The sequence below is a fragment of the Bos javanicus genome, chromosome 5 (genome assembly GCF_032452875.1).
Source record: "Bos javanicus breed banteng chromosome 5, ARS-OSU_banteng_1.0, whole genome shotgun sequence".
Classification (NCBI taxonomy): Eukaryota; Metazoa; Chordata; class Mammalia; order Artiodactyla; family Bovidae; genus Bos; species Bos javanicus.
The window spans coordinates 75,027,741-75,042,785 of NC_083872.1; the positions used below are offsets into that span (position 1 = coordinate 75,027,741).

The 15,045-nt window shown below is 46.6% G+C and overlaps 1 protein-coding gene across 9 annotated transcripts in view; it reads right to left on the reverse strand.

Moving 5' to 3' along the window:
• Positions 1-272: 272 nt before the first annotated feature.
• LOC133247900 (apolipoprotein L3-like) overlaps positions 273-15,045 on the reverse strand; it is an 84,901-nt gene continuing 70,128 nt past the window's right edge. For 4 of the 9 annotated variants that reach the window (XM_061417326.1, XM_061417325.1, XM_061417323.1 and 1 more), the window contains 3 exons: positions 7,119-7,225; positions 5,184-5,304; positions 273-3,288 (listed from right to left, as the gene is read on the reverse strand). In XM_061417326.1, coding sequence (XP_061273310.1) covers positions 2,391-3,288; positions 5,184-5,304; positions 7,119-7,149 — 1,050 coding nt within the window. In that variant the 5' untranslated portion in view covers positions 7,150-7,225 and the 3' untranslated portion in view covers positions 273-2,390. Of the gene's footprint in view, positions 3,289-5,183; positions 5,305-7,118; positions 7,226-7,407; positions 7,493-14,407; positions 14,516-15,045 lie in introns of those variants that run through there. The other 5 variants (XM_061417328.1, XM_061417327.1, XM_061417320.1 and 2 more) reach the window with 4 other exon arrangements.

Below are 15,045 nucleotides of genomic sequence, written 5' to 3' on the forward strand. Positions count from 1 at the left end.
CTTGGGTGCCCCGTGTCCATCCTGGTCCCCAGGGCTAGAGGAGGAGCTTGCCCAAGCTCAGATCAAGTCAGATGACACGGGTATCCCCAGGCATCCCACGGGGCCTGTGGGGATCCAGGGTCTGAGGGAAACGATTGGATGGGAGCCCAGCAGGCAGGCAGGAGGAGCCATGGAGGATGTGCTCCCTGAGACCGGGGTGACAGCCTCCTGGGGAAGGAGGTCAAGCATCTGGAGCCCAGCTGAGCCCCTCAGTCAATGCAAGGAAGCCTCAGTGAATCAGCTCATATTTATTGAACCAGAGTCTAGAGAACATGAGGTGGAGAGAACCAGAACCACCTGAAATATCTTATCCAGCCTCACCTCCAGCTGAAGAAGAAACCGAGGGTCAGAGAGTCGTGTTTGTTGGCCCCAGGCTGTTTCATCTCCTGACACACCAAAAAGTTCCTTGACCTGTTTCTGCGTCCTTGTTTCATCCTTCTTTCTTTCTTTTAATCAACCTCTGTTCCTCCTCCACATTTGGATTTTCATGGAAACGTCACTGGTCTCTCGGTGCACTCTGGACCCAAAGAGCTCCTGGCAACATGTCAGATGTTCCATCCACTGTGTTGTCACACCACTGCTGCCACCAACATCATCACCACCATCGTCATCAAGAAGCCACTGCCTGAAGATCTACACAGACAATTCTTCATGAAGACGTACAGATGGCCAGCAGGTACGTGAAAACATACTCAACATCACTAATTATTAGAGAAATGAGAATCAAACTACAATAAGTTATCTCCCCTACAGTGATCACAGGGGCCATCACCTACATCTACAATGCTCTGAGGCTGTGGAGAAAAGGGAACCCTCCTACACTGTTGCTGGGAATGTAAATTGGTGCAGCCACTATGGAAGGCCATATGGAGTTTTCTTAAACAACTAAAAATAGAGCAAGCATATGATTTAGCAATCTCACTTCTGGGCATATTTCTACAAAAAAATTAAAGCTCTAATTTGAAAAGATACACATACCCTGGTGTTCATAGCAGTACTATTCGTAACGGCCAAGACATGATATTAACCTAAATGTCTGTTGACAGATTAATGAGTAAAGCAAATGTGGTACATGTATACACTCCACGGAATCCTACTCAGCCATAAAGAATAATGAAATAATATTATATGTAGCAATAAATATGGATCTACAGATTATCATACTGAGTGAAGTAAGTCAGACAAATACGTGATACTAACTTATATGTAGAATCCAAAAAATAATACCAATGACCAAATGAATAGAAACAGACTCATAGACAAAGAAAACAAACTTTTTACCACAGTTTTGGGGGGATAGGTAAATTAGGAGATGGGATTAGCAGATACACACCAATAAACAAGGGACTGCCTACTGTAGTAGCAAAGGAACAGTATTCAATATCTTGTAATAAACTATAATGTAAAAGAATAAAAACGAATATAGATACACACACGCTCAGACGTTCTGTTGTGTCTGACTCTTTGCAACCCCATGGACTGTAACATGCCAGGCTCCACTGTCTATGGGATTTCCCAGACAAGAATATTGGAGTGGGGTGTCATTTCAACCTCCAGGGAATCCCTACCCAGGAATCAAACCTGTGTCTCTTGCTTAGCAGACACATTCTTTACCACTAGCGCCACCTGGGAAGCCCAGATAAATACATAGATACCTGTATAATTGAAGCACTTTGCTGTATACCTGAAATTAACAGAATATTGTAAATCAATTATCCTTCAATAAAACAAACAAATGAAAGAAGTCACTCCCTAAGTAAGACACATCAGCTAGGACCAAAGGTGAGTTGATGTTGGAGGAGAGGTCTAGAGACCACCACCAGGGGAAGACTCTTCTTGCTGGGACATCACAGCCTGTGGAGGGCGATAGAGGAGCCCCTGCTACTTCTGGATCCCAACAATCCTAACTGACGTTCTGCCATTTCCAACCCGTTCGTACACCTGGCCTCTCATTGCTAGTTCGCCTGCCTCTCCCTTTATTCTGCCTCCAGTGTCATCTTTAGTCCAAAGTGGTTTCTGATGGGAGGGGAGTTTGGGGGAGAATGCGTACATGAATATGAATGGCTGAGTCCCTTTGCTGTTCACCTGAAACTATCACAACATTGTTAATTGGCTGTACTCCAATACAAAATAAAACGTTCTTAGTATGAAAAAAAGTGCTTTCTCCCCACCTCTCATTCTCTGGTCCCCCCTCCTCCCTTAATCCAGGCTCCAGGCCCCTTCCTTCTCTCTCCTCATCTATCACCTACATCCATCCCTTCCCTGATGTGCTCAACTAATGCCAAATTCCTAACACCCAGCTTTATTAATGTGGTCTCCAGCTCTTCCCTCTAACAAGGTACCTCTGCACTTTAGCCTCTCACATGTCCCTGGACCCCACACTGCTCTGGGGGTGGCTGAATCAGGTCCTCCTGCAGATGCTCATAGATCTGGGTGAGCTCCTCCAGCTTCCTCTCCAGCTCCCTGGCCCACTGCCACAGGTTTTCAGCTGATGCTGCCTTTGCACCGTCATGCAGGTGCTTTGAATCCTTCACCAGGAAGCCCACATCCACCAGGAGGAAGACCCCTGAAGTGGCCAAACCCACGATCTGGCCTCCTTCGGTAATTGTAAAAGCTGGGGCTTTGAAACCTGCCTCTTTCTTTTGGATGGATGGGGATGATAATATCATAAGGCCCATCAAGATGTTTGCTGCAGAGTCAGAAATGGCTTTGCCTGTCTGCATGTCATGGATGTGCATTTCAATGCATTGTACAGCTTTTGTGACTTTCTCTGTTGTGGGGTTGCTCTTGAGTATCTCTAGGAGAACCTTCCATTTTTTGATGAGAGTTGACATCATGCGACTGGCTATAGTTTCTACTGATGACCTCTTCATATGTTCCAGGATACTGGTGGACACACTGGTCACAGTACCTACTGCTCCCAGCCCTGTCACAGTGGCCAAGAGCACCACACTGGACCCCATTGTCATGAGTGCCAGAGCCAGGCCAACGATGGTCAGAATACCAGACACAGCACCGGTGCTGTGGGCCATCACGTTGGAGATGGTACATCCCTTATGGACCTTCTCAGCCTTGTCTGCGAGCTCACGGAACTTGCTTATGCACTCCTCCAGCTGCTGTTTCACCCGAGGAAACTGATTCAGAAACCTCCTCCTGTCCAGCTGCTCTTTGGAGAGTCTTTCTTGGTCCTCTTTAACCAAGGCTCGTTTCAATTCGTTCAGATATTTATGTAGTTCATCCACATCTTCCCTGTAACAATGAAGGTCAAGGGATTAGAAAGGCAGTTTGCTTGTCTGTAAAATAGGCTCCATAATATCTATTCTGCATAAATACAGATATGTTACTATAAATCATTAGAAAAGAATTTTATAAATGTAAACTTTTCTCTTTCAACCTTAAACACGTTTCATACTTTATAGATGCTCCATCTTGAAATAGCTAGACTTGGAATAGGTAGACGAAAGTCAGCTTAGGATACTGGCAACTTAAGAGAGGTATTTGAGAGAATTCCCAGGTGGCCCAGAGGTTTCAACTCTGCATTCCTGCTGTCGGCCTTGACTCAATCCCTGGTTGGGGAATGAGGATCCCACAGGCCATATGGCTCAGCCACAGAAAAAGTATGTGGTAAAGACGTCTCACAGGTGGGTCAACACCACCACTTTGAAAGAGTTTTTGGAGTGGGAACTCCACAGATAAACAAAGACAGGTAGGACTGGAGGAGAAAACCTTCATTCAAGGGCCTCAGTGTGTAGTGAGAAGTCTCCCTGCCCTTTGCCCTTGGCTACTGGGAAGTGGTCCCTAAGCCCCTAGAATTCTGGCTGATAGGAGTGTCCTTGCCTGCCTGGGCCTTTGGCCACTGGTCAGTCTGAGAAGGTGACAAGTGACCCAGGGTCACTGGGTCCCATGGTATCAGTTCTGCCATCTGGTAGAGCTGGACACTAGGGCACAAGTCTGACTTCCAGGAGGGGCTGGAGATGACAGGTCAGGGTAATTTGGCTTGTAAGCAAGTGAGTGTCCCTGATAGGCAGTACTCCGTGCATCTTATCACACACCGAATCCAGGTCAGTAACGTGTCCTGAGGATAATGGAAGCTTCGTATGTGAAACTTGTCCAGACTTTGCCCTTTGGCTGGTGGGAACTTTTATCCTTCCCTGTAGTAAACTGTAGGAGAAGGCGATGGCACCCCACTCCAGTACTCTTGCCTGGAAAATCACATGGATGGAGGAGCCTGGTAGGCTGCAGTCCATTGGGTCTCGAAGAGTCAGACACGACTGAGCGACTTCCCTTTCACTTTTCACTTTCATGCATTGGAGAAGGAAATGGCAACCCACTCCTGTGTTCTTGCTTGGAGAATCCCAGGGATGGAGGAGCCTGGTGGGCTGCTGTCTATGGGGTCACACAGAGTCGGACACAACTGAAGTGACCTAGCAGCAGTAGCAGTAGTAAACTGTACCTGGGATCATGAAGCTTTCAGTGAGTCCTGTCCATTCTATAGGGAATTTTTGAACCTGAGAGTTGTTTTGGGGATCCCCTAAATTTGCCATTGAAGTCAAAGTAAGGGCAGTCCAGAGCTTTGTGCTTATGGGCCTTTGTCCCTTACGGGCCAGCAGGATCCTGCAGGGTTTGTACAGCTCCTAACATCGGGAATAAAAAGACTGTAGGCAGAAACCCAGGACACAAATGGTGGTGTCAGGATTTTCCCACTTGTCCCAAAGGACATTCTGCTTGGTTCTCCTCACCAGAAAGAAGATCCTTGACCCCTGTCTCTTCCCAACAACTTTTTAAATGTTACTATTGATTGAGTACATACTCGGTGTCAGTCATTATGGGAAGCACTTTACATGCATGATATCAGTGTCCTCACAGTAAAAATGAAAAGATGAAGAAACTAAAGCAGAGAGTAGTTCAGTAACTTGTCCAAGGTCACATAACCTGCACCTTCCTTGCAGGTTTCATCTCTTCTGAACCCACGATCATTCACTGTCAGCAAATGACATGGAGGAAACATTCCTGATGGGATCATGAGAAGGAACATCCTTGACCCCAACAGTAGGGTCCTGCCTGGAGGAGGCGTTACTCCAGGAGGAAGCCAGCCTGGAGCTGGGGGAAGTGGGTGACCTTCCTGGTGCACCTGTGCTGGTTACCTGGACAAACTGGCCTCAGCCTTAATTCTCTCTAGGAATTCATTCAGCAAGAGTAGCAGTTCCTCTCTGCTCAGTATGTTCCAGAGACACTGAACGACCTCCTCAAAAAAGGTCTCAATATCTAGATGAAAGAAAAGGGAATAAGTTTATAAGAATATTTGGTGGGACATAAATGTTATTGAGTATAAAATAGTTAAAATTGATCTTGCTGAGCAGCAATCACCTGAGGAGCTCTTGGTGAGGTCACCTAGGGTTATGGATGGACTGTCCCCCCTCTCCCCCCACCATTTGTGTTGAAGAGTTAACCCCCTGGTGACCTTTCTGAAGATAGAGATTGTAAGGAGGTTAGGTGAAATGAAGTCCTACGTAGGATTCCCAGGTAAATTGAGGTCATAGGTGGGATTCCCAGGGAGTTCTAGTGGTAAAGAACCTGCCCGCCAATGTGGGAGATATAAAAGAGCCAGGTTTGATCCCTGAGTCAGGAAGATCCCTTGGAGGAGGGCATGGCAAGCCACTCCAATATTTTTGTTTGGAGAATCCCATGGATAGAGGAGGCTGGCATGCTGCGGTTCATGCAGTTGCAAAGAGTTGGACATGACTGAGCAACTCAACACACACACACAAAGAGAAGAAACAGCAAGTGTGATTTGTTACTTATCACTTCCAGAATAGACAGGCAGCACCCTATAAATGAATGCTTTCATGTTTGGGCAGTGAAACAATTGAATACTTACATTAAATGGGATAAAGTAATGACTACAAATAGCCTCAGATCACTACAGGGTAAGATTAGTCCTCAATGAGTTATCAAAATCCCTGAGTGATTTCAGAGATCTGGAGGTTATGGAATTGTAGGTAAGATTGCTGGCCAGGCTATATATGTTTGTGTGAGCTGGGACTTGATATCAAATGTGTTTCTTGATAAATCTGCACAAAGAAGCATTATCCTTATTTCACAGAAGAGAAGCTCAGACAGGACAATGGACATCCCAAGGCCACAGAACTGAAAGCTCTGAGGTTGAATCCAAGGTCAAGATTCAATCCAAGGTCAAATGTCAAGTCAGACATTTCTTGGACAAGACTTTGAATCCTTCTTCCATTTAAAACTCCTGTGATTTGTCCATTCTACTCTACAGCACACAAGGGGAATTCTTTGCAACTCATTTTTGGTGGTGAGCATGCAGTAGCGTATATAGAAGTACAAATATAATGTTGTACACACGAAACTTAGAAAACATTACAAACTCATGTTACCTAATTTTAAAAAAGACTTTAGGACCACATGCCATTGAGTAAAACTACCATGTGAGAGGATTCCTGCTTCTGATCACAGACTCTAGGATGGGCAGGGGAGGGGATCCACCAGGTGGAGGAGGGATGGAGCCAGATGTGATCCTCATCACCCCTCCCCTCCAGGTGGGAGGTGGCAAAGGCCATACTGGGGTTCAGAGCAGGGTCCAATGACCCTTGCAGAGAGGCTGGGCTGGTGGCTGGGAAAAGCCGGAGGAAACAGCTTCTATAGTGATGCCCCAGGGTCTGGGAGCAGGAGGAGGCTTGGGCCAAGGGAGAGAGCAGGAGAAGTCCAATGATGCTGGAGGACCTCCTCTCCCAGGCCTGCCTGGCCTTGGGGACTGCCATCTGGGGTCCATGCTCAGCGTGTGCTCTCCAGGCCACTGTACTGAGTCACTGGCTGGGTGGTGGGAAAGGCAGGAAGTCAGCACCTTGGTCATGGCTCCCTGAGGAGAGGGCCAGGAAGGAGGCCGTGGGCAGACCCCAGGGTGAGGGGAATCTCCTGGTCTCTCTTGGAAGCTCAAGGATGTTTATCCATCCTCTTCATGGTTCTTGATTTATCTGTAGTTTAACTCAGCCTGGAAACACATTCCCTCAATTCTGGGTCACAAGTAGGAACCTTCCAGAGAAGAGAGAGCTGACTACCTGAGCAGTGTCTGAAGTTTTCTGAGCTCATGGTGGCAGCAGGGGTTCCCAAAGATCTCCTTGCAACTCCTTGTTTGCATCAGGCTGGAAGGAGGTGTGGCTTCACCCTTGGGAAAGAGAAAACAGACTGTGGGCTAGATTACGAGTGAGCAGTGGCTTCACGGAGCAGCGAGGGGGAGGCTTCTGGTGGGTTCCCCTGGGACGGCCACCAGTGCCACCAGGGACTTAACCCTCTGTATTTCCCTGTCCCCTGGGCTCTGCTGGCTGTTAGTTAAGAAAAGTCACTCACCTCCTACAGCTCTTTCCAAGCTGAGTCAGAGTCCTGCTCTCCTGTTGGGGCACAGGGAGAAGGTAGTCAGACAGGAGACAGCCATCTGTGAAGTTATAGGAGCAGTAAAACCAGAGATGAAGAGCACATAGAAAGGAGCATAGAAAGGAATACTCTGGGAATTATATGAGGTCGGGACACCTGTGTCACTAATTGGTAATAACTACTATTGATTCAGTGTCTGTGATGTGCAGGTTCCTGAAACTCACCTAAACATGGGTCAGCCCAAGATTTCAGGCTGGTGCCAGAATCTGGACTTGAACCCAAGTCTTTCTGATTCAAATAGCAGGTTAATGATAACTATGCTGTACTCTCAACAATATTCAAAAATACTTACCTGGGGATATATGTTAATTGGTAAATGACTCTTTTTATTCCAAAATGATGTCTTGCTCCCTGTGCCTGAATCTCTGCCTTGATAAAGTTTCTGGTGCTGCAGCTCCCACAGCCCACATCCTCCTGCCTTCTGCAGGAGCCTTTCTCCCACAAGCCCCCTCCCTGCAGCCCTTCTCTGGGCAGCTGAGGACCTGGATGGTGCCCAGTCCTCTCTGCGGTCCTCCCCTGACTGTTGCACTTTGGGGTGTTTCTAATTGTTTGTGTAAATAATAGTGTAAAGAACACACTTCTTGTATGAAACTTTGCGTGTACTTGAGACCGTGTCCTTAAGCTGTTTCTGGAAGTAGAATGATTTGGTCAGGGCTCTAAACATTTTAAATATTTTCATACCTAGAGTCGCTCTGTTGTGCCAAAAAATTGCACCAATTTATTACAGTTATATTCATATATGAGGGTGTCAATTCTTTTAATCTTGCCAATTCTTAGAAGTCTCCTCTTCAAAACAGATCTTTATTGAGAGACAATTTTTTAATTCTGTTTGGGATTACATTGTCTTGGTAGATGATGGAAGAAAGCAAATGTTGATTACATTCAGCAGTATTGTAAGAAGACAAAAGTGCATTTATCAGCTCCTTCTCCTGACACCTGACTAAAATGATAGGAAACATGCTTACAGTTGTAATAATGGCTATTGATAGGAGGCGTCTCTGTGTTTGTGGTCTTTGTTCTGTACTGATAGTTGATCTAAGACTTTACCGAATATAATTTGGATCATTCCAGTAACCCTTGAGATATGTACACCAACTCCCCTCCTTTTTTCATAGATGTTATGTTACTTGCCCAAGGTCAGAAATCTTGTCCATGACAGATTAGGTTTCAACCCACTTACTGGGCTCCAAGAGCCCATACCTTGCCTCTTGATGCTCTGCTGCTAATATAAAGCCAGGAATGTGGGCAGCAGGAGCCCAGAGTCTTCAGCAATAGTTTGAAGACTGAGTGGATGAAGAAGTGACTGCTGAATAAACAGGAGTGGAGGAAAGAAATGGAGAGAAGGTGTACAGGCTAGAGGAATGCTTGCTTAGAGCAAAATGAGAGTGACACAGAAGGAGAAAGCAGGGGATAGTCCCAGCAACCCACATCCCATCACATATTCACCCAACTCCACACCAGACGGAGGAAAATCTTAATTCAGAGACTCCAGAAAAAATATTTCTGTATTCTGGAATTTAGGGGTCGTCAGGCAAGCACTCTAAAGGGCAGCTTACCAGTCAACTCTACTCCCTCTTAAATATGAATGGGTCATCCAGGATTAGATACATGGAAACGATCACAATGTGGAAAAGATGACTTAGACAAACAGATGAGAAATGACACCAGGAGAGATAGATGGACAATTCTGAAGGAAGAAAATAATTTTTAAAACTTGAACTCAGGTCGTTAAGTCAATTAGAAAGGATTTTTATTCATAAAATGAGATGCACTGAGAAGTGGGAAAAATTTAAACAGACAAAAAAAAATCTTGGGAATTAATAAGTGTTTACCAAATAAGTCTAAAGAAATATTGGAAAAGAAGGTCAAAAAAAGCTTCCAGAAATTTTTTTAAATGACAGAAGAAATGGAGCTAAATGGAGAATAGAAACGTTGCTATTCACAGTCGTTCCTGAGCAAGTTACTTGAGAGTGAGGTGCAGAGGGAAAGAAAAGATGTGTGTGTGTGATGATGATGCAAAGGATAACCAAGAGAAAGAAAGATTCCTGAATGTGATCCAGGAATCAGGAACATCAACCCAGAGAGAAGGGAATCCAAGGATCACAGCTGGGCACACAACAGATCTAGAGAGAAACCAGTTCAGAATGGGGTAAAAAGTCCAGAGTCTGTGGGGACAGGGGACTCGGTATCATATGAGGCACAGGTGCAAAGAAATGGAGGAAATTTGAAGACAGACAGTGCACGGGGTGAAAACAAAGGCAATTCCAAACATCAGGAAAAACTGAAGCTATGCCAAAATGTATGTGCAAATAGATAGTATTAATACAAGTTACTCAAGAGAAAACATTTAAAACATCACAAAAATGTAAATTCTCTTCTTTGACTTTTAACTTTTAGAACAAGGCATTTAAATATGAGAACTTGATTTATTTGCTGTCAATCAATATAAACATTAAATCACACTTCTAGAAGTTGGGAACTGAAGCACAGAAGGGAGAAAGAGAAAGTCTCATTTTACAAAGTGGGGAATCAAGAAACACCAGTTGAACCTGAGCGCCTAAGAAACAATGGCACAAATAAAGTGCATATAACCACAAAGTTTTCTAATAGAAGATGTAAGATTAGTGATATAATGATATTAGGAGAAGATAGTGAGAGATATAAGAAAAGTATAAGAATAACTGAAATCATTATCTTCCCTGGTAAGAAGTAAGTTAATAGTATCAAACTTTTTAAATTAGGAAAAGAAAAATATGACACTTAATGTTTATTAGCTATTGTGGTTGACGACTTCCCACTCTGCCCCAGGCAGCATTCTAAGTGCTTCTCAAGCATTTACTTATTTTTACTTCTCTCAATGACCCTGTAAGTAAGGATGTTATCTAAGGATGTTGCTTAATTACCTAAAGAAAAAGCAAACAACTGAAAATGATTTTTATACGAGGTGTGCAGAACCCTCTGTATAAACTGATTTCTTTTAAACATATGCATTTAGCATTTTGGATTTTTTTAATTTTATAAAAGCAGAAGTCACTTCATAGTAGTTAGTAACCCATGAGAATGGGTTGATTTCTGGCACCACCACATAAAGCTGGTGGAAGCAATTGGATTAAGAGACAATAAGAAGTAAGCTGACACCCGATGTGACAACTGTCAGTGTAGGAGACATGTTTGTGACGATGAAGCCAAGCTCTCTAGGAAAAGGAGGGATGAAAATACACGTAAACCAGGACAATCACAGTGACCTGTGGCCTTAAACAGAGCCATCATCTGGCAGCACCTTGCCCACAAACATGTGCACCCATGGGCTTCTGTCCACTCAAAGGAAGCGAGACTCCTTGAAGGGGAGGTCAGTTCCACAGGTCGGCATCTATATCCACAGGTAGGCAACTATACACCCCCAAAGGCAAAGATTCTCTTGGAAACGTTCAGAGCAGCATTTAGAAGGGGCACCCACATGAAATGAGCTTCCCTGGTGGCTCAGATGGTAAAGAATCTGCTTGCAATGTGAGAGACTTGGGTTCGAGCCCTGGGAAGATCCCCTGGAGAAGGAATGGCTACCCACTCCAGTATTCCGATCTAGAGAATTCCATGGACAGAGGAGCCAGGCTCCTCTGACAGACCATGGGATCACAAAGAGTCAGACCCGACTGAGCAACTTTAATGTAACTCACATACAATAATGCTGCTGACGATGGAAAGTGAATACTATGATCATGTTTCATTGGGCCAAGTTGAGTCTGAGAAAGGCCATGAGTTCATAACAATTCAATGAGAAGAGTTTATATCAAGTGTGGCTAAGAAGGGAGACATAAAGCTTACAAAAGGTAGCTATGCTGCAAAGAGGAGTAAGTGTAGTGGGAAATATTTCACTGTTAACTGAATTTAATAATAAGAGGTGTCTTAAAATCAATGGATATATTCCCTTCTGTCTATTTATGTGACCATTATAAAGGACTGAGAAGGAAAGAATACCCCTGACATCCTAAGGCTGGCCTGGTATCACAATAGGGTGATGCTCTTCTCCCGTTGGATGTAAAGGCTCTCACAGAATTCCAGCCTCACACAGGGTCACCCTGAGAGCAGGAACAAAGGAGACAGCAAACACCCATCACTGTGCCCCCATCAACACCACACCCCCTCCCTTGGGTGAGAAGCATGACTGCTCCTTCTTTACCAGTCACACCTTTATGCTCACTCTGGTCTCCCCTCTCCATAGATGAGTTACCGAGACCCCCACTGATAGAAGTGCCCCTCATTTTCTGTATCACCTAATCTAGAGTGGACCCATTTCCTTAGTGAGTGAGTGAAAGTCTCTCAGTCATGTTCAACTCTTTGCAACCCCATGGACTGTAGAATCCATGGCATTCTCTAGGCCAGATTACTGCAGTGGGTAGCCTTTCCCTTCTCCAGGGGATCTTTCGGACCCAGGAATCAAACTGGGGTCTCCTGCATTGCAGGCAGATTCTTTACCAACTGAGCTATCAGGGAAGCCCCCATTTCCTTAGAGCCTCCCCCAAATCCCCTCACCTGAGCTCCCATCCTAGAATCTTTCTATCACCTTCTCTCTGTGATGCCTGGGGTTGTCCCTCAGGAAGAGGAACTTGTTCACTAGGGAGTGTGCCTGGTGGTGGAGGCTGGAGGCACTGATTGTGTGATGGGAGAAAATTCGCACAGGCAGGTCTACCTTGAAGCAGGTGGGAGAAGAGAGCTGGCTGGTCCCGCTCCACCCTCTCTGCCTGGAAGCTGCATGACCCAGGAGCCAGGGCAGCCAAATGACATCATGAAACACGAGGACCAAGAGCCAAGGCAGAGAGAAGAGGAGGGCTTGGGCAGAAAGGGCTGGATCCTGGGTGATGCCAAAACTTTGTGAACGCATCTGAACCCTCGATCTCATCCTTCCGTCCTTCCGTCCCATTCTTGGCCTGGTCCTGACCCTTGTCTGGGGCCTCAGATGCATGTGGATGCTGATAGTGCTTCCTCTGCTGGATTCCTATCCAGGCTTCCTCCTCTGTTAGCCTCTGATTGGTCCCTTTCTGGAAAGGCTGTTGGTGGGAGAGGGGAGGACCCTGGAGAAGACTGGCCCTGCCAGGCTGCATGGCCAGTCATGCATCCCTTCCCTCCTCGTAGGCAGACAGATTCTCCCCAACCATCTCCCTCCTGTGCCTGCAGTCACCCTCCCTGGGAAGGGAAAGGGGCATTAAGAAAGTCCCTGGACGAGCACCCACAGCCTTCCGACTGCCCCAGCTCCTGTCTTCCTCACACTCTCTGTCTCTACAGGGCCTGCTGCACGAGACTGGCACCTCACTTGGCACAGGCTGCCCCTCTCCACGACATGTGCTTCCCCACTGGCCTCACCTTGTGATGGGTTACTTGTCCCTGGAGGCTCAGCTCCAATCCTCCTTCTGCCACCTTCCCCCAGATGCTTTCCAGCTCCTCTTGAAGGCCATACTTTCCTGGTCGTGGTCCCTTTTTGCTCAGTTTCTCCAGGTCTGAGAACCCTCCCACATCATCAGGGGCCCTGTCTCTTCTCTGCTGCTCCTCCTGTCCAGGGCTTCTGGGCATCCTCTGCCCTCCTGGGCACAGCCGGTTCAAAATATGAGGGGTAGGACCCCTTATGGGGAAATGAAACAAGCAGCCTCTCGGTGACACAGCACAACCCCAGTTCCCCCTGTTAAAATGAGAAAGGGAGGGAGGGGAGAAGGGGAGAAAGAGGAAGAGAATGGAGAAGAAACTAAAGATCCTAATCAATCAATCTTTCAAAAGGATCCAACGTACACCAGAGAGAAAAAACTGAAGGGACTGAAAGAAGCATTAAAAATAACATTGATTTGAGAAAGCCTTTCTAAATGCACACGTTCCACAAGATATAATGGAAATTCTGACCTACTGAACTCTTGGAAATGAAAATTGCCAAGGATCCCATAAACCAGGTCAGAAAAAACATCTGCACCCACAGAGAAAAATGGAAATCAGCTTTTAAAAACTTAGTAAGAGAATAGAACAAACAATTCCCCAGGAGGTAGCTTGCCCAGGGTTACACAGTTCTGTGGGCAGAGAGGAGGCCAAGAACAGGTGTTTGGACTTGGGTACAAGGGCAGGGTGGGAATGTGGTTTTAACACCCAACGTTTCTAGGGTTGTCTCTGCCGGTAAAAAACATAGATCTAAGCTCATGCCCCTCCTGTTATACTGATGTCTGTAGAGTTCGGCTTTTTATCATAACATTGCAACACCGGGATGTATGTGGACCTTGTGCAGTGAGCCCTTCTCACTTCTTCCTGCAGGGCCACCTTCCCCACACAGGACCTCCCATCACCCTCATCCTGAGCAGAGGGCCTGGCAAACACAGGAAGCCAACGCCCTTCGACTCCCCACTTGGTTTCCTGTCTATTTCCAAGGCTCAGTGTCCCCAGGGCCTGGCACTGAGCCTGGCTCTCAGAGGTAGGGTTTTTCAACAAACCTTGATTCCTTGTAACTGAAAAAAATCCCCTTTCCCCCATCAGCCCCAGCCTAGCAGCCCGGGGACAGCTTTAAGGTGGCCAGGCCATAGGAGGGGAGGCTCTGACTCCCCTGTCCTCCTCTACCCTGTCTGCTTCCTCCAATTTCCCAAAGTACTAAGCACACCCAACACTCACCTTCCTTCTAGGGTTGCCGCTCATGTCTCAGGAGTCCACATCCTGAGCTGAGCCGCTGTGGCCCTCCCTCTGCTCTGTTTAGGGGCCCTCGGCTGGGAGGAAGCCCTCAGACACACCTGCCTCCACATCCAGGCTCAGCCCCTGCTTAACCTGCTGCCTCGGCCATGACCTCACCTCTCTATGCTTCGAGTTCCCACCTTCTGTCAACTAGTAACATATTCCTTTTCAGATATTCATCTTGAGGATGGGGAGATGGGCAGGGTCCCTCCCCTCGGCTTACCCAGGGGTTTTCCTCTGGCTGAGTGTGAACAAGATCCAGACGTTCTCAGCTGTGCAGAGGCAGCTGCCAGCTGTGCATCTCTGCAATGACCACACACACCCTCTGTGACTAGATATACTCTGGGAAGCAAAAGTGAAAGCAAAACCCTCACTTCTGAGTGGTTCAAGTCAAACAAACACCCTGCCCACCAGGCCCCGCCCTGGGACTATTTCCACCTCCAGCTGACCCGCTTAGAGAAAGAAGCCCAGTCCTGACATTCCATATCCTTCTTGACACAGTCCAAGCCGTCTCAGGCTCCATGAAGGAAGACCTGCCACCAACACACCGTGAGTTCCTTGGCAAATCACTTCCCACCACCCCCCCCATTCCATCTTCTCACCCCTCCAACCCCACACTCACCAGCCTGCCTGCCTCATTCACCTTCGTGCCACCAGCTTGAGGTACAGTCCTAGAACAGACCAGCTGCTCAGTGCACACTGGTCACATTCTAGTGCATTTAGTCCACATGAGGAGGGCTGGCCTTGGTGGTCACTGCCATAATGTGGATGCAGAAGTTCGTGGGAAGGGCTGAGAGCACACTGCCTTTTTCTATCTCGGCTTATCTCCACCTGACAACAGATTTTTTTCTCTCCAAATGG